At 38.0% G+C, this 19,323-nt stretch overlaps 1 protein-coding gene across 2 annotated transcripts in view; it reads right to left on the bottom strand.

Annotated features, from left to right (window-relative positions):
• RBM39 (RNA binding motif protein 39) overlaps positions 1 to 18,303 on the bottom strand; it is a 30,201-nt gene extending 11,898 nt beyond the window's left edge. For both annotated transcript variants that reach the window (XM_060079050.1, XM_060079051.1), the window contains exons 1-9: positions 17,991 to 18,303; positions 17,307 to 17,370; positions 15,514 to 15,563; positions 10,679 to 10,873; positions 8,022 to 8,087; positions 7,872 to 7,925; positions 4,295 to 4,412; positions 3,680 to 3,832; positions 860 to 997 (exon numbers count right to left, since the gene is read on the bottom strand). In XM_060079050.1, coding sequence (XP_059935033.1) covers positions 860 to 997; positions 3,680 to 3,832; positions 4,295 to 4,412; positions 7,872 to 7,925; positions 8,022 to 8,087; positions 10,679 to 10,873; positions 15,514 to 15,563; positions 17,307 to 17,357 — 825 coding nt within the window. In that variant the 5' untranslated portion in view covers positions 17,358 to 17,370; positions 17,991 to 18,303. The remainder of the gene's footprint in view (positions 1 to 859; positions 998 to 3,679; positions 3,833 to 4,294; positions 4,413 to 7,871; positions 7,926 to 8,021; positions 8,088 to 10,678; positions 10,874 to 15,513; positions 15,564 to 17,306; positions 17,371 to 17,990) is intronic.
• Positions 18,304 to 19,323: the final 1,020 nt, after the last annotated feature.

The following is a 19,323-nucleotide window of genomic DNA, read 5'->3' as shown; positions in this document are numbered from 1 at the left end:
GATTCTTTTGAAAAAAAATGCATAAAAATATCAAATTACTATGTTGTGTACCAGGAACTGTTAGTGTTGCAATTCAACTGTACTTCAAAAACAAGCTCATGGAAAAGAAGATCAGATTTGTGGCTACCAGAGGGGTGAGGGGTGGGGGGTGGGGGGGGCGGAGGGAAGAGTTGGATGAAAGTAGTCTAAAGGTACAAACTTCCAGTTATAAGATAAATCAGTACTAGGGATGTAATGTATTACATTATGCTGTATACCATAAATTAAGGCTCAAGAGTAAATCCTAAACGTTCTCATCACAAGGGAAAAAAATTTGTTATCTATTTCTTTAATGTTGTATCTGTATGAGATGACAGATGTTCACTAAACCTATTGTAATAATTTCATGATGCATGTAAGTTTAATCACTATGTTGTACACCTTAAGCTTAGACAATGCTGTGTCAATTTTATCTCAATAAAAAAAGAAAAAAATGAGGACTAAATGGGCATAAACAGTCTAATTCCTTACATATTAAGTACAGAGAAGCTTATATACCTTTAAATTTTCAGTAAGAAAAACTATCTCAAGAAACAAACCAAGAAAAAAATCTCTTGCTCCAATGCACAGTACATTTTATCATCCAGGTTGATTTTTTAATAATTGAAGCTAATACTATGCACTTCACTGTAGCATTACAAAGGTTGACAGATTCTGTCTTCAAATGCTATCTTCAGGGAAACTATCTTGATCTAAGTTGTCTCAAAAACTTTATAGAACCACTCCAATTCTAACATTAAAAACATGACAAAGCAAACAAATTATTGTGCAGTTACATTTGTTTCAAGATTTAGGACCCACTAAAAAACTTGGGACTTACCCTTCCAAAAGGCTCAAAGATCCCCCGAAGCATATCTTCAGTTATGTTAAAGTGTAACGAGCCCACATAGAGCCTCATAGGTCCAGCACTTCCCTTTTGTAGATTGTTTGCCATTGCTGCAGCTCTGTTTTTTTCTGCCTACAAGTTAGTTAAGACAACACATAAGGCACATCACACACATCCATTTAAGAATGAATAAATACCATTTTGAGCAGAGTAGTAAATCCCACTCATACCTTAGGTTTGCTTAATGACAACTGATATCATATTATGCTAAGTGTAAGTCACACATAAAAGAATATTAGGGGACTTCCCCGGTGGCACAGTGGTTAAAAATACGCCTGCCAATGCAGGGGACATGGGTTTGAGCCCTGGTCCAGGAAGATCCCACATGCCAGGGAGCAGCTAAGCCCATGCACCACAACTACTAAGTCTGCGCTCTAGAGCCTGCAAGCCACAACTGCTGAAGCCCGCGTGCCTAGAGCCTGTGCTCCACAAGAGAAGCTACCGCAATGAGAAGCCCATGCACCACAACGAAGACCCAACGCAGTCAAAAAAATAAAAATTAATTAATTGAAATACATACATATTAAAAAAAAGAATATTGTATTATTCCACTTATGTGACTAATTAATGGCACTGAACGGTACACTTAAAATGGTTACAATGCCAAATTCTTAAAAATTTTAGATTTTACTATATGACATTTTACAATAAAAAAATTTTAGATTAACTTTTAAGAGCATATACAAAACTCATATAATGCAACTATGCAAGGTATTTCATATATAAAATGTGATCAATCAACACTACATTACTTCCCTGGTGGCACAGTGGTTGAGAACCCGCCTGGCAATGCAGGCGACACGGGTTTGAGCCCTGGTCTGGGAAGATGCCACATGCCGCGGAGCAACTAAGCCAGTGCACCACAACTACTGAGCCTGCGCTCTAGAGCCTGCGAACCATAACTACTGAGCCCATGTGCCACAACTACTGAAGCCGGAGCACCTAGAGCCCGTGCTCCACGACAAGAGAACCCATCGCAATGAGAAGCCCGCACACCACAACCAAGAGTAGCCTCCGCTCACTGCAACTAGAGAAAGCCCGCACACAGCAACAAAGACCCAACGCAGCCAAAAAAAAATAAATTAAAAAAAAAATTTTTTTTAAACCCTATATTATGCCAATCTAAAGCAGCATCCTGGTAACAGATATGCCAAATGTGGAAATGTAAGATTATCTCCTGGAAGTGTTAAATACACTCATCATTCATGTGCTCTCAATATCACTGTTACTCAACATACAGTACACCAACTGGCTGTCCATCTTAAAAGGACTTACGTCAATATAAATCAAACCAAGTAAACCATTCAGTTCAGCAGTCGTTTTTTTCCCATACCAAGCACTTCTCAAAGGAAATAGTTCTCAATTTATATTCTAACACAAACTCCTTTATTTTAACAAACTGGGGCATAATAGGAGGTTTAAGTTAAATGAAGTCAAAATATCATTTATCAATGTGATTCTTCTGAGCCCTTTGCCAGGCCAACGTACACACTATTAGGTTTGTTCTCCATCACGGGAAATGAATTGAGCAATGATTCCCCCCAGACTGCTTCCTAACAATTATTTTCTTACTGTGACATATTATCAAATGATAAATACCCAATATTACATACTGCTAAAACACACTATGTAGGACCTACCATCATCTTTTAGAGACAGAAGGTAGTAATCTGACCAGAGTTACAGCTTAACAGTGAAACTGGAATTTCACTTAAGATCTGGTTATAAATTTTGTGCCTAACTACAAAATGATGTAAAAGCTTGATGAGTAACCAGAGTTTTCAGGAGTTATGAGGAGTATTTGTTTCAGGGGTTTGAAAAGGAACGAACATAACTATTGTTATTTTGTATTGCTCAAAAAATATTCTTTAAATCCTTAGGAATTCTCTGGCAGTCCAGTGGTTAGAAGTCGGCGCTTTTGCCACTCCCATGGCCCGGTTCAACCCCTCGTGGGGGAACTAAGATCCCACAAGCCGCTCGGGAAGGCCAAAAAAAATTCCTTTAAATCCTATATTCTCCATTTAAAAAAAATCTAAGTTATCAGGTAGTCACAGAAATCAACTTGTTTCTTAGTACAAAAAGGTACTGATGAAAAAATCAAAAAAAATACTTTCACATTAATATACTCAATAGTGATATATCCCAATTTTTCCATATCTAAATGAACTAAAATATTAACACTAATTTCATTTTTACAAAGGCAACACTCATTTATTGTGGAGCATCAGTAAAGAGGAATTAAATCATAATTTGGATTATCTTAAAAAACATTCTCCAAATTAGTCTGAAACATCTCACTTTCAAGAAATGCTAGAATAGCTAGCTGTTCAAACTATTCTTAACATTATATAAAATCTTTCACAAGTATGTATTTTAAAACAGTGAAAATATTAAATTTACTAAAAATGTCAAAACCATTCCACTTAAAAGATAGGAAGGGGCAAACATGTTCTTAGATGCTTCTATCCCCAAATAAGAAGTCATCACAAATCAGTAAAATTCTAGAACAAGTTCTCAAGTCTTTTCCATGAAATAGGTATTTACAACTTACATTAAAATGGAACAGGATGTCATTAAGAATACGCAATTATCAAAGAAATCAAGGCAATTTTTTTTTAAAAAAGCTACCCTGAGAACATCTGGCTTATGGTAGGAAGTGGTGATTGTGTAAGGCTCAAGGCATTACAACACAACACTAAGCAACAGGTTTCTAACACTACCAAAGATCAAATTCTTAACCAAGAAAAAAGTTACCTGTGATGCCTGGACTATGATTGGCACTCCTAAAACCCGCTGGCCAGTTAATCCTATTGCTAGAGGCACTGAGCTAACATCGACAAATTCCACATAAGCAATTCCTTTGGAACGTCTTGAATTTCTATCAGAAATCATCCTCACATCTCGAACCTAAAAAGAAAACACACACTTTAGGTTCTGTTTGTGCAACCATTCACAGTAAGTCTAATAATTTCAAAACACAAGAGGCATATTAATGATACTGCAAAGCAAGCCATTAAAAAGATTTTTTTAATTGGTAAATTTGTAGGCCCAATTCATTTATCAACATACATCAATTCCAACACTATTAACTTCCAAGTGAGGCAAAAAGAAATGGTACAAAAATAAATTCCCTGGACTTCATCCAGTGGCTAAGACTCTCCACTCCCAATGCAGGGGGCCGGGTTAGATCCCTGGTCAGGGAACTAGATCCCACATGCCACAACTAAGAGTTTGCATGCTGCAATTAAGACCCGATGCAGCCAAACAAATAAATATTAAAAAAAAAAAAAAAATCTGTCACACTGACAATTACTAAAATGTTGTTTGCAGTTTCTACTTAAATTAGCTCTGAAAATAGGCTTAGATTACCTTTCCTACTGTGGAGAAAAACTCTTCCAAATCCCTTGGCCGAATTCTTGCTGCCAGCTGCATGCAGAAAACGGTCCTTGCATCTCTTTCCTCAGGAGTCAGATTATCAATAGGCTCCCTAACAGGGGTAAAGAATATAGAATTAACTTTATAACTTATTCTTTTAAAATAACTTTTAATGTACATTTTCAGTAAACAGAATAAACTTTCCTGAAACCAATCTGTCACTACTCGCAAGCCCATTTTAACTATGATGTATATAAAATGTCCATAAATGCAGGGGACACGGGTTCGTGCCCCGGTCCGGGAGGATCCCACATGCCGCGGAGCGGCTGGGCCCGTGAGCCATGGCCGCTGAGCCTGTGCGTCCGGAGCCTGTGCTCCGCAGCGGGACAGGCCACAACAGTGAGAGGCCCGCGTACCGCAAAAAAACAAACAAACAAACAAAATGTCCATAAAATAATTCTATGTGACTCAATGCCTTCAATATGATGATAATTTCTAAATGTCTCTTCTGATAGTATCTTACATTATCAGGACCAAAGTCCACTGGCCTCTCAGTCTTACAAATGGTATTCTCTCCAGGATAATAAAGGGCCAATCAGAAGCCTGAGAGTTTAATGATAGTCACAAGTAATAACCCGAGTCCATACTAATGTTGGACTGGTCCAAATTAGTAGAAAGGATGGTTCCCCAAAAGGAAATCATAAAATAAAATTAAGTTTCATAATCACAAATGACAAACTTGAGAGTAAAACCCCAAGTGATGAAGACTATTTGACTCTAAGAATTTTTTTCACAAACTGAGATAGATACATGGAATACTGAGGCAGCTGTTTATCAGAATTAGATCAGTCTTACTAAGACTCTACAAATTCAGTACCCAAAAAAATACTTGATGGTTATAGAATACAGAGACAGTAACAATTAGCAAGTCAAAAATGAAAAGCAAGAGATTATCTAGCCAAATAACAATAGTGGGATTTAATTTACTCATGCTTACAAATAAATGGTGTACACTTCTAAATTTACAGAGGAAACTATAAGTGCCCAAATATGTGAGGAAAGTAAAAGAGCACAATAGATAAATTTAACTTAATGAATGTCAAGGAAAAATAACAATGTCTACTGACATTATTATAAATAATTCTACTAAGATTAAGGTTCTAAGTAAATCCTTAAAATTGTAAGCATAACCCTGCTCTTTCTTAACCATGTTCTGGACATTCTCCGGAAGAACTTCAAAAAACTCACGTTACATCCCCTTAAGAAATCTGCAAGTAATTTTAAACCTATTACCATAAAACAGAGGTACAAAGCTGACTATATCCAAAGAATGAGAACTAAACGGGAGTTTTCCCATGAAAGAAAACTAAATATTAAACAAAAACTCAGTATCTGTTACAAAGAGCGCCTTTAAGAACATTGAGGCTATCACTAAATCCTAGGATTAGAATACGTCAATCAAGATAGACTCAAGGGCCTCCCTGGTGGCGCAAGTGGTTGAGAGTCCGCCTGCCGATGCAGGGGATGCGGGTTCGTGCCCCGGTCTGGGAGGATCCCATGTGCCGCGGGGCGGCTGGGCCCGTGAGCCATGGCCGCTGGGCCTGCGCGTCCGGAGCCTGTGCTCCGCAGCGGGGGAGGCCACAGCAGTGAGAGGCCCGCATACCGCAAAAAAAAAAAAAAAAAAAAAAAAAAAGATAGACTCAAAAGTTAAAAGGTACCTTTTAAGGGAAGCCAGAACATCAGTAAAGAACAATGTTATCATGTTAACAAAACGTTCCTTGAACCAAAATGGTAGACTGGATAGATAACTCTTATCTTTTTTTAAGAGGAAAATACCTCGCAGAAACACTCAAAAACATAGTATTACTACTTGAAAACAAGTCAACTCGGTTACAATTTTGGAAATTAAATACTTTTCTCAAGTAAGGGAGCCAAATGATAAAACTCATGACTATTTCAACTACTTTCCCACAAGAAGTTATTTCAATAACTTAAAATTCATTAACTCCAAAGGTGAGTCAAGTCTAAAGTTTTCTACAGCTACCATTAAAAAATTTTAGACAGATTGCCAACAAACACATGAAAGAATGCTCAACATCATTAATCATTAGAGAAATGCAAATAAAAACTACAATGAGATATCATCTCACACCAGTCAGAATGGCCATCATCAAAAAATCTAGAAACAAAAAAAAAAAAAAAAAATCTAGAAACAATAAATGCTCGAGAGGGTGTGGAGAAAAGGCAACACTCTTGCACTGCTGGTGGGAATGTAAATTGATACAGCCACTATGGAAAACAGTATGGAGGTTCCTTAAAAAACTACAAATAGAACTACCATGACCCAGCAATCCCACTACTGGGCATATACCCTGAGAAAACCATAATTCAAAAAGAGTCATGTACCACAATGTTCAATGCAGCTCTATTTACAATAGCCAGGAGATAGAAGCAACCTAAGTGTCCATCATCGGATGAATGGATAAAGAAGATGTGGCGCATATATACAATGGAATATACTCAGCCATAAAAAGAAACGAAACTGAGTTATTTGTAGTGAGGTGGATGGACCTAGAGTCTATCATACAGAGTGAACTAAGTCAGAAAGAGAAAAACAAATACTGTATGCTAACACATATATATGGAGTCTAAGGGGGAAAAAAAGGTCATGAAGAACCTAGGGGTAAGACGGGAATAAAGACACAGACCTACTAGAGAATGGACTTGAGGATATGGGGAGGGGGAAGGGTAAGCTGTGACAAAGTGAGAAAGTGGCATGGACATATATACACTACCAAATGTAAAATAGCTAGCTAGTGGGAAGCAGCTGCATGGCACAGGGAGATCAGCTCAGTGCTTTGTGACCACCTAGAGGGGTGGGATAGGGAGGGTGACGCAAGAGGGAAGAGATATGGGAACATATGTATACTTATAACTGATTCACTTTGTTATAAAGCAGAAACTAACACACCATTCTAAAGCAATTATACTCCAATAAAGATGTTAAAAAAATATATAGCTATCCTAAAAGGGAAATAAAAGCACATGTAACATCTACACATTAAAGTGGTAATTTCTGCTCCGTTCTTCTCACATGCAAGTTATTGAAAACTTAGAAATTCACATTAATACTAGAATTGGACATCCCTGGTGGTGCAGTGGTTAAGAATCCGCCTGCCAATGCGGGCGACATGGGTTCGAGCCCTGGTCCGGGAAGATCCCACATGCCACAGAGCAACTAAGCCCGTGCGCCACAACTACTGAAGCCCTCGCGCCTAGAGGCCATGCTCCGCAACGAGAGGCCACCGTGATGAGAAGCCCGTGCACCACAACGAAGAGTAGCCCCCGCTTGCCGCGACTAGAGAAAGCCCACGTGCAGCAACGAAGACCCAACTCAGCTAAAAATAATTAACTAAGTCTTTTAAAAATTAATAATGCTAGAATTGCAAAACGAATCAAGATTTAATATGATCCAAATTACTGTATGTCATTAAATTTAGCAGTAGCATAAGTTGTAAAAACTTTATAAAAGCTAAAAGTACAAAACAAAGGAAATAGGGAAAACAGTTACCTCACTGGGCTCTTGTCTTTTCTGAATGGACTTTTGCTTCGGGAGCGTCGTCTGCTGCAAAGTTAAGAAGTTTCAAAAGTTACCCAAACAAGTACACCACATTAGTTCCTTGAAAAACAATTTAAACAATTCAGAAGTATGTTTAAAAACCTTAATTTGATGCTATGAGGCAACCCAATCTTTCCTCGGATGGCACTGTTAAATTTTGGTCCGGAGCTAAAAAGGAAACACAAAATTACACTAGTTACAGGGTTAGGGTCTTGCTAAGATCGCGTTCATGCGCTCTCCAGCAAGCTTAACATTGTTTAGGCTGCTTGTTTTCCACCTCAATTATGAAGAGGAAATAAAGAGACTTTTTATTCTCTTAACTCTATCCCAGGCAAACTGCTCTTACAGTTATCCATCCTGGACCACTGAGAGGTGCCAAGACCAAAGGTTACAGCCTCAAATTTTTTAATATTCTGAAAATGCTCAATTTTCAGTCTAGTTCTCTTTAACTACATATTTATGAATACATTCCTGAGATTTAGGGGGAAAAAAAAAAGACCCAAAGTGAAAATTATCCTGAACTTCCCTCACACCAGGACTAACTATAATTAACAATTTGGTGTGCATCTTTGCAGATCCTTCCTAAGGAATACACATGTGCTCATATATACATACATATACAATATTCAGTTATGTCTTCTTGTTTGAGGAACTTTTTTTTTTTTTTTCAGGCCACACCGCGTGGCTTGTGGGATCTTAGTTCCTCAACCAGGGATCGAACCCAGGCCCCAGGCAGTGAAAGTGCAGAGTCCTAACCAGGGAATTCCCTTGAGGAGTTTCTTTTAAAATGTAAAGGAACTAATTCTTTCCATAATCATGAAACTCCAACTTTTTCATTTAACAGTAAGTCTCCAAGACTGCATATAAGCATACGTAGCATGTCACACACTTCAGTTCTTTTTGACAAAATAGTCCATAGTAAAGATGTGAAGGAAGTTCATCAATCCCTCAGGAAAATTTTTTTTTCGGGACTTGACATATTAAAGGAGTGTTTTCGAAAAAGATCACAAAAGTTAACTTTTTAAAAAGCTTTATTCTGTAGTCTAGAATATTCTAAAAAGGCCCAGTAGTTTATGGCCCTTTTATTTTGAAAGACCAAACTAAGTTAAAAGGTCAGATCAGATGTCCCTTAGTGCTCATCCTGCTATCCTTTACCAGATGGGTAGCAAAATGAAAATATATGGTGGTCTTCAATCCACATTTGGATTTGTTTTCATGGACTCTACATGCACGTATAACACCCAAGCAGTTCCAAATAAAATTGTATTAAATGGGTCCTTTGCAAAGCACACTAAAAGTGATCATTAAGAATATATATTTACTGGATAAATAAGAGTCTATAAGCTATTTTCTTTCCCCTTCAATTATAAAAGTTTCAGTTACTGCCTTGGTAGTTAAAAATCACCTGAAACCAAACATAAGAACCAAGTGAGTTTAAGTCAGACCAGAAGCACAGGCTGACTTCAAGTATTCATCACTGATCAGAGATAATAATACTCAGAATTTATTAAAGTAATCCTTCCCCCCTATTTAGTTCATTCTGGTAAAAAAGAATGCAGTAAATTTTGATAAATTGGACAAAAAGCAAGTATTTTCTAATAAAGCACTCAGACTTAACATTGCGGTCCTTTTTAAGCTGTTAAAAAGTTTATAAAATAATCAGCTAAGAGGACCTTAGAGAACAAGAAATGGAATCCTTTTTATTGAAAAACCTGAATCAGAACTCCAAGTGTTACTAACTTTATTGGCTTCAAATAACACCAAAACATTTCATCAATAGCAGTACTGTGGGTGCTCTCATTTACATTCTCTTCTCATTCAAGACTCTAATAGCCTGTCAGTGGTTACCTCCTTCTTAAAAGATGAGAAAACTAAAGCTTAAGAATGTTTCTTACAGTGTTTAACCAATTTAAAGAGCCAAGGCTCTGATTCAGGACTGTTGTCTTTGAATTCAATCTTAAACCATTCAAGTTTTAACGTTAAAGCTGTTAATTTTAACATATCCCACAGTTTACAACAGTATATTTACTAACAGGAAAGGAACATCATAAATCACTAGGGACTGTTAGACTGAACTGCTTAAAGAGTTGCAAGAAGGCTCTTTCCAGTCATTAATACATTTCAGCTTTTTAAAAATTACTATTAACGAAACATTTCCAACATGTTTAACCACATCAGAATTTCCATAGTGATTCAACCTTCAAAAGCAGTTTTAGTGCGTTCTTACTATTAAAACACCTTAAATACAAAGATGTGCGATCATTATCAAGAAGCATGCACTAAATTCACAACTGGTCTGTCATTTCAGCTGAAAACAGCCACACAGACAAGGTTGTTAACTATGTATTTGACTGACTGTACATATTTGCAATTTGTATCCATCTGAGCTTTAAAAACTTTATGTTCAGTAAAGGATACTGTGATAGCTCACAAACCTTTAAGCTTTCACGTATTTGGCACTATAATATCAAATCTTTGTTTAAAAAGCACTTTAGTGCTTTAGTTTGAATTGGCACACAGTAATATTTTTAGATGGAGTAACAGAAAACGTTCTGCATGCCTAGTAAAACAAACATTATGCATCTGTCCACACACTGCATTTCTACTGGACTTTTCAATGCCAAAATCCTTATTTAATACTTTTTAACTGATCATATTGAAAAATAAAATTCCACAATTCAAGTCACTCCAGTTATGCTGCTCTCTGGATACCCAGAAAAATCTCTCAAACCAATATCATCATAATTATAGTTACATACTAAGGACTTCTGTAGCGGCCTCTGAATCTGCGATCTCGACTTCTTGAACGGCTCCGTCTCCTTTCTTTGCTTCTACTTCGCTTCCTTTCACGGCTTTTGCTCTTTTTCCTTTCTCTATCTCTACTTCGCTTCCGTTCCTTACTTTTGCTTCTTTTTCGTTCATGACTACGACTTCTGCTCTTGCTTTTTTTCCTCCTGAGAAGAAAAAATTCACCATTATCTTGCTGATTTAAGAATCTGCAAAAATATACTTCCTTTTATGGTCAGATATATTTTGCTATATTTACTATCATACAATGATACATAATAATCACTTATGGAAAAATAATTCCTAGGTAAGGCAAACAACACCCCACCTTCGCCTTCTACTACTGAAAATCAGCAGCCAGTTGACAATGAATCATTTGAGTGAGAGGGACTATAATGATCTTTCTTGAGAGTCAGCTAGGGCTTTAACAAGAAGAGGACTTATTGGTAGGTATAAATAAAAACCTGAACTTTTAAATGTTTTTTTTTTTTTTTGGTCATGCTGCACAGCAACAGCATGCACGATATATCTTACGCTGACCAGGGATCGAACCCCATGCCCCCTGCAGTGGCAGCACAGAGTCCCAACCACTGGAGTACCAGGGAAGTCCCGTGAACTTTTAAATAAAGTCTATCGTATCTGGCCAACTAAGTATAACTGTAATCCAAAACATACGGTAATAGAATCAAAGTTACAATAGAATACTTTAAGTATTAGTGTTGGATCATATAAAAAAGTTGCCATTAAATACACTAATTTCTCTTAAGTAAGCCAATTTTGACCCAATTTGCACATATGAATATTATATACTTTCAAAGGGCTATAGAGGCATCACTATTTCGGTTTTTATGGGCAAAATTATTACAAATAATGACAAAGGACAATAAAACTAATGCAGTAAAATGCAATCTGACACTCCTAGACTTCAATGTGACCACTTCAGACACTTTCTTTTTCAAGTTACAGTGAGTACACCAGATATTAAAATATGCCATTTTTATGCCAGTTTATACAAGCCTGTGGGGTACAACCAAAAGGAAGAATCAACACCTTTATAAATCTTTATAAATTCTCAAGCTCTGAAAGGTAAAAAAGCCAGTCAGTCGTGTATCTTCCTATTCATTTCTGTATTCCTCACAGCATACCACCCACTCATTCCATAATTTTTATAAGCCGTACCTCTGTCATCACCCAAATTTTAGAGGTGCCTTCAGATATTTCAATATAAATTGAAAGACATTTCAAATTAAACTTATCCACTTAAATGTCATTTTGTAGTGGCTAAAAGATTATGAAACATTTTGACAACTACATCATTTGGAAATTGAATTAACTGTTTAGTCCTTATCAAAGCAAAGTTAGCACAAGAGCAATTGAAGTCTGCCTCAGAGAACCTGTAAGCAGGTCATCTTAGAGTGCATTGAAAATAGAAAATGAAGACACCCACCTTCTGGAATCTTGAAACCCACACTCCAATCACAAGGAGATGTAGAGCTTTCCAAGGAGGCAGAAACTTTGTCTAAAATTTCAAGATAATCCACCTGACTGTCAGAAATGTATATGCTAGGTAGCACATGACAGAAAATTAGGCTACACTCATTACTTATACAGACGTCATCAAAGCAATGCCCAGAAGGGCAACAGATAACATTCCAACTTTGTTGCCTAAAAACCTGAAACTATCTGTTAGACTAAAAAATTCTCTCAGATAGCTGTAATAAAAAATCCTAAATATTATCAATTAGGGGACAAAGTAAGGACTCCATCCCCCACAAAAAGGATAAATAAAGTTTTGCTCTGCTCATAAATGGCCCATTGCAGAGAGGCAGCCAACCTCCCAAATTACCTCTTTTTAGGCCCAAAATTAATTGCGCCAAAGGAAAGGACTCGAAAATTGGAGAGCTAATTTCAACTTAAGGTCTTTCTAGGACTTTTTATAAATGAGTCCCCACCCACATCTGAAGGCAACCCCAGACAGGTAAAAAGACAGCAACATACTAAGACATTCAGAAATATAATCCTCTTTATAAAGCCCAGACAAAAATTTAAGGGTGCAAGAAAGCAGTGTACTTCTCAATAACAAGATGAAGCTTCAAAGAACATTTATTAAGTTAACTAAAGAAGGGTGATCAAAATCCACACTAATAGTCAAATCCTGTTACAACTTAAAAGGGACTTTCCAAAGTCTTTAGTGGCAGTGGAATTTTGTACTGAACATCATTGAAGTAAATGGTCCACTGGGCTGGGCCTTTGGACTTTTTGGTTATATGGCCTCTGCTGTAAAGGTGTTTTGCTATAACTGGATTTGACCTCTTCCATGTAAGAAGATCTAAATTTTAAATGCAAAGTACTCTGGAAAATAAGAAAAAAAATAGAAAAGTCATTTATTCCAAAATTTATAGATAATCCACACCACAGTAGCCAATATATTTCAACTGTGTCATTTATTGTTTTTTATCCTTTTTTGAGAAATTCCAAAAGAGCTTAACTGAATGGATGCTGGTTGAGACTTTGCAAAACTGGTTATACTAACAAATAATACTCCCATGAAGGCAAGCTCAGGTACTTAAAAAGGCATACTTTGAGGTCTTGCCAAGCTCAGGGGTACAGCTTTTCAGAAAGGCGGCTAAAAGACAACCAATTTGCGTTAATATTAAACTTAGTTCCTTTTACTATTACCTGAAATCAACTGAGTGTATGTACTGAGATTTACTATTTTTTAAAAGAAAACATTTACTTGTCAGTCAACTCTCAATTTCTCATAATGTGCATTTTCTTACTACCTTAAAACTACATCCCAATACTCAATGGCTTTTAAAAAACAATGAAGTTTTAGGATGAAAAATGCACATGGCACGTTCCTTTGGTTAAGAGACCTAATTTATACTAAAAACTAATACACAAGAACATTCTGCTTGTTTTATAATTTATGCCTAAATACAAAGAACTTTTTCTAGGTAACTTTCAAATTAATTTGAAAGATTAATTTCCTTCAGGAAAAAAAATGGGTTAACAGTTACTGACTGACCAAGGGAGTCATTTATTTAATCAGCTTTAACTGAGAATGAGGAGAATGAGAAGTCTGACGGAGAAATAATTTGTACATTTAAAAAGACACTAGACAGCTGAAATTTTGAAAAGGTTCTTCCCTTAAACAAAGAATCCTATGGCCAATTAAATTGTCCGTTCTTCTATTTAGTCCCATTGGACCCTTTACATTATATATATAAACACCACTAAGTAAGCACCAGTCATTGAGAGCTTGATGCTAAATTTCCTTGTAAAAGACTTGTAGTCTTCATGAGCTTAGTTGTAGGATGATTAACAAATATAAACTGGAGATGGTATTAGTAGCAAGGAATGACATGTAAGAATGGTACAATAAAGAAGGCATGTGCCCTATAGTGTAGGTCCTCATTCTTTTGGCACTTAGAGTGAGATCTTTATCCATCCACTTGGCCTGATATCTAGAGATTGGATAATTTCAATTTATATGGTTACCCCTTCCTGGGTTTTCTTTTGATTACAGAATTGCAAATCACAACGATTAATTAGGAAACTTACTTTGGTAAAAGGTCTAAAATCAAAGGACATTATACCACGCAAAGATTGGTTGACTGCCTCAAATTATAACAACTGAAGACTAAACCCAACCCAATACCCTTAACGTGATTAGTGAGGAACTATAACAGACTCCCACCCAAACAGAAAAAATACAGGACATGTCCTTCAAATTGTATCATTTTGATCCATTACTACAATATTCTAGGGGTAAGAATATCGGTGTAGCAAAACCTGGACAATCCAGTTTATGTCCTCATCTATTTTATGAAATTATATTAACCTACCTTACAAACTTGTGAGGATATTGAGGTAGTATATTATGAAGCACTTAGAGCTCTTAGAAGGAAGCGCCAAAAAGAACCAAATAAGTGGCTTATTCTACATCATTTTTCATTATTATGGGGTCATGAACATGACAGAACGTTTGAATATGACATCACGAAGGCTAAAAAAATGTCTTAATGCTTATAATACAGACCATGTGATGTTAAGACTCAATGATTTTAGAGCTGAAGGAAAACTCCAAGAACACGATCAAATTTTATAAAGTGCAGCTATTTAGACTTCTTATATACTATACTCTGTACTAGTCTGTATCAGAGTTCCTATTAAGGGTTACTTCTTTAACCTAAATGACACACATAAATATTCATAGTTTCTTGAAACTCCATTCTCACTATTAAGTCTATCAGAGTTTAAAAAGCTTAAGAGGACGAAAGCCATGTAAGAGGAACATTAAGTACTTAAGTGTGCTATAACGTTACTACAAAAAGAACCTTTAGGAGCATAAATAATTCACAGCTCTGACTCCTTTAGTAATTTATGGCAAACAATACTTCTCCATAGCCTGGTTATTACCTTCTTCTTTCTAACCATCTTCAGTGTATATAATAGTTTTATTGATAATACTGATAAAATAATATTAAGCCGAAGTTAACAAATTTAAGACAAAAGACAAGCTCTAACACTAGAACTCTTATCCAGATTGTCATGGATGGACTTGGAGGTGAAGGTGTCCAAAAAGTCCCTGACACCACCAATTCCTGAAATTAAGGAAAGAGTCCATAGTTTTACATCCTCAAATAGTGTCTCATCCCAGAAGGTAAAGAACCTACTTTTCTAAAAAAGGCAAAGAAACCCTTCAGGAGAGAACCTTGGGTTTGATGCTTTAGCCACAGGAATACAACTTAAAATCTCAACCACATATAGCTCCCCCCAACCCAGGTCCCTTCTTAAAACTTACTTTTTGCTACGTTCTTCATGGCCGTTGGCACTGCTCAACTTGTTCTCATCCTAAGCAGGGTTGATAGAAGAACATCATGAGGACGAAGTGGTAACATTTCAAGTTGTCAAAGGGTAAAGGGAATAGGAATAAGAAAATACAAAACAATTTTTAAAACTAATTACTTATTTATAGTTTAACATGGAAGGCTATAAAAAAATTTAGATGGATATGTGTTTAACCACTTTGTTGCTTACAAATTAAGTCATCAAGATACAAAAATAAAAAGGCACATTAACACGTTAAATTTTATTTTCTTACATAGATAGTAAGTTATCCAGATTTACAGTGTTGAAGTGGTTAAATAGAATTTCTATAAAACATGAATGAAGTCCTGTTTTGAGTTTTATTCCATGTGCTATGGCCCCTTTGGTCAGTACCATGGCTCTATTTCTGCCTAAGCCCCATGTGGCCATGCTAGCAGCCAGCCACTATCGATTTCCTGTGACCGATGCCATTCCTGAGATCTTCGCCCATTTCCGTTGGAGGGTTGGGACTGTAAGAGCTTGATGCCACCTCTGTCACACATCTCGCCCTGAAGCAAACAGGGATTCACACTGCTTTAGTAATGTTGACTCCCAAGAACCCAAGAAAGTCAATTAATAATCGACCAGTCCTACTTCCATACCTGTTTACATGGAATTACATCCATGTTAAACTAAGACAGAATCTTAACATTAAAATAGAAAGTAGCGCTTCAAGAGTCTAAGCATTACAAAACTACATACATTATTCAAAGCTTTAAAGAATTCATCCAAATTGGTACCACATGGTCGAGCTATACACTCCAAAACAAACGTATTATTTTTAAAAGGTTTAGCGCAATGTTTATTTTAAAGTTTGATCACATCAGTTATAGGAGTATAAGTGCTAACTTACAAAGCTTACAGTTTGTGACATCAGTGATAACGCATGCATACTGCTATTTTCACCACCAACTGGTGAAAGAATGAAAAGACAGTTTTACTGTGATACTGAAATGGGTCAAAGACTGTATTATTAGTCAAAATAACTCCTTTGTAGTTTCTCTGTGTGAAATATTATGACAGGGACTAATTAAAAATAAAACAATATGGAGAACAGTTAAACAGTCATCAAGTGACTCAAGTTGTGATAGTGCCTCTTTTGCTTTAAGAATTTTTTTTTATTCAGGGATCCAAGAATTTTAGTAATTTTTAACTGAGCAGATCATCACCTGCCTGTTTTAATATTGACTATTACCAGTCTTATGTATAGGATAAATTTTTAAATCTCACCCATTTCTTCTTGTAAGACTTGTCTTATTTAAAGATTTGCTTGCCACAGACTGGTTATGCTGTGTTATTCTTGGACCCCTGCTGCTTTCCCAAACCACTACATTCACCTTTTTGCTATACCAAACTGGAGCTGGTAATTCTTAGTTGAGTCATTTTACCTAGGGGACCACGGTACAGCGATAAGTCACTCAATTACTACCTTATGATTGACAGTTCACACTGGAATCAAAGGTGAATTCATGGGAGTAGAGGTGAGATATCGTTAGGCAAGTCTACAAAGAGAGATAGATGGGCATTTATTCATCACGCTGAAGTGAAACTACTGCACAATATTATTACATCAATAGCATATATTTACTTTTGTAAGTTACACTTAATGCATCTCTGATAAGATAAATCAAGAGGGCTCCGGGGAGGTTAGTTTACATTTCAGCAGTAGTTTCGTGAATAATGCTAAATTAAGGAATAGATAAACCTCACCGACTTGTTTTTTCTCACCTTCTTGTAAGGAGCCTCAAGCATTGCTTCAATATCAATATCGTCTGCCATTTTCTCTGAACGCCTAGGTAAAGAATAAGAATGAAAAACTCAATGAGTAAACAATTTTAAATTTTGCTAAATTTCCTTCTTACCGGACATATTCCAAAACTTCAGAGACGCCCCACAAAACGACTAAGGTGGGACGACGCACTTTAGTAGGTTTGACAATTAAACCTGAAATGTCCCCAAGACCGAACACGCTAAAGCAGATTAAGTATCCGATTTTTAAAAAGCCTGTAATGCCTCAAAAAACAACCCGAGAGCATCGAACGAAAGCGCCTCTTTCCGCGCAAAACCCCGCGCTGCCATTTTACGGGCAAAGGGAAACTCCCTCGGTTGGGAGGAGTTCGGTGCCAAGGCAGCGTTCGGCTGGCGCCATGTTGGGAGGTCGCGGTCGTCCCAGGCCTCGAAAGGACCGGTCGCCATCTGCCCGAGGCCTCTCTGGAGCCCATGCCACCCGAAAACCCTGAAATCCACCCGACCGGAAAAGAAGGGCGCGGTCTTCGAAATGAAGCCCATTTCTCGAAAACCTGCCCCCCCAACCCCGTCGCTTAAGATCGGCTAAGGAGTGCCCCTCAACCCAGAAAAGACCCACACCTCAGAAAAGCCCTGCAAATACGGGGGTCCGCGACGCCTCCTTACCTGTGCGGGCTTTCGGGGCCCCTGCGGTGCTCGTATTCGGAAAGAGGGGGGTTGCTACTGCCGCCGCTGTTGCTACTGTTAAGCCGCTAGGCCCAGGCCGCAGTACCACCCAGCCCAAATTTCGGGCTCCTAGGGCGGATAGGCCCAAGAGAATCTAAAAGAAACAATGGGATTAGAGGAGCCCGCGCGGGAGTTCAGGACGGCGGCTTCGGCAGCGGAGGATCCACCCCTGCGACAGCGTCGGCAAGCTCTCTGAAATGGCGGCCGCGGCTTCCCCGTACTAACATTCACCAACACACATACACACACACAAACACACGGGGCCTCACAGAGCCCTCAGCACGGGCTCTCGCGAGAAGCTGCTCTTAGTTTCAGTCCGGAGCAGCGGAAATATCGCGAGATCTAGGCATAGGGCCCAGAGACCGTGGCCTAATCTCGCGCAATGATTGCGCCACGGATATTCCCATCCCCCACTCAGGGAGGTGCTTTTGACTCCCCCTCCAGATTGGCGTTCACATCTCGCGAGATCGCGCAAGTTGCTAGCGCAAAGACAATTGGTACGCTTCCTGTCAATCTTCTAGAAAACTCACCGTTGAGTGGAGCATGGTGGTCACCGCCCCCTCATGGCGCCTCCCATCGGCTATCAGGAGGTTTCTCCCTCAGCGCTGACGGCTTTCCCCCCCTCCCGGGAGCCTCCCACCTAGATGTCTGTCAAGGTCGCCATAAAGCAACCTAGTCCATATGGCGATAGAATAAAACGAAAACGCTCATTTATAGATTATCCGCCGGGGTGAACATGGAGTGAAAAGCATGTGAGAGAGAAGTCGAAAAGAGACGTACAGGCGTAGGGGGCTAAGGGTGTAGAATAAAAAATTATATTTCTCGGCCTTGTGGAGCCAGTGGACTAGGCACTGCGGCGACTGTCGAGCTTCAAAACAGCTTTGAAAGTAGTGGAAAAAGGCAAAGAGAAGGTGAAAAAACACTGCTCTTGGCAGTGGACCAGCTTTGTGACCCTCGAATTTATAGTCTGGCCTTGTGTCGGGGTTGCTATTGTTTCTTCAAAAATGTCCCCCATCCCCCTGGAACTTGGCTTCTCGCCCCTGAAGTCTCCCAGATGCCTGGCAGTTAGAGTGTACATTCACCGCTTGTTCTTTGGTCTACACGGTGAAAAAGAGCGGAGGGCAGAGAGAACATTGACTATAAGACTTAACTCTAAGATAAAAATGCTTGAAAAAATTTGGAAAGATAACTTACAAGCAAAAAATCTTGAGGGAGAAAATCTTGAAGTCTGTTGACAGCTTAATGATTGAGGGCAAAGATTTGAAATGAGTTT

The sequence above is a fragment of the Mesoplodon densirostris genome, chromosome 16 (genome assembly GCF_025265405.1).
Source record: "Mesoplodon densirostris isolate mMesDen1 chromosome 16, mMesDen1 primary haplotype, whole genome shotgun sequence".
In the NCBI taxonomy this organism is placed as follows: Eukaryota; Metazoa; Chordata; class Mammalia; order Artiodactyla; family Ziphiidae; genus Mesoplodon; species Mesoplodon densirostris.
The sequence above is the reverse complement of the archived record's forward strand: the minus strand, read 5'-3'. Positions and strand labels throughout refer to the sequence as shown.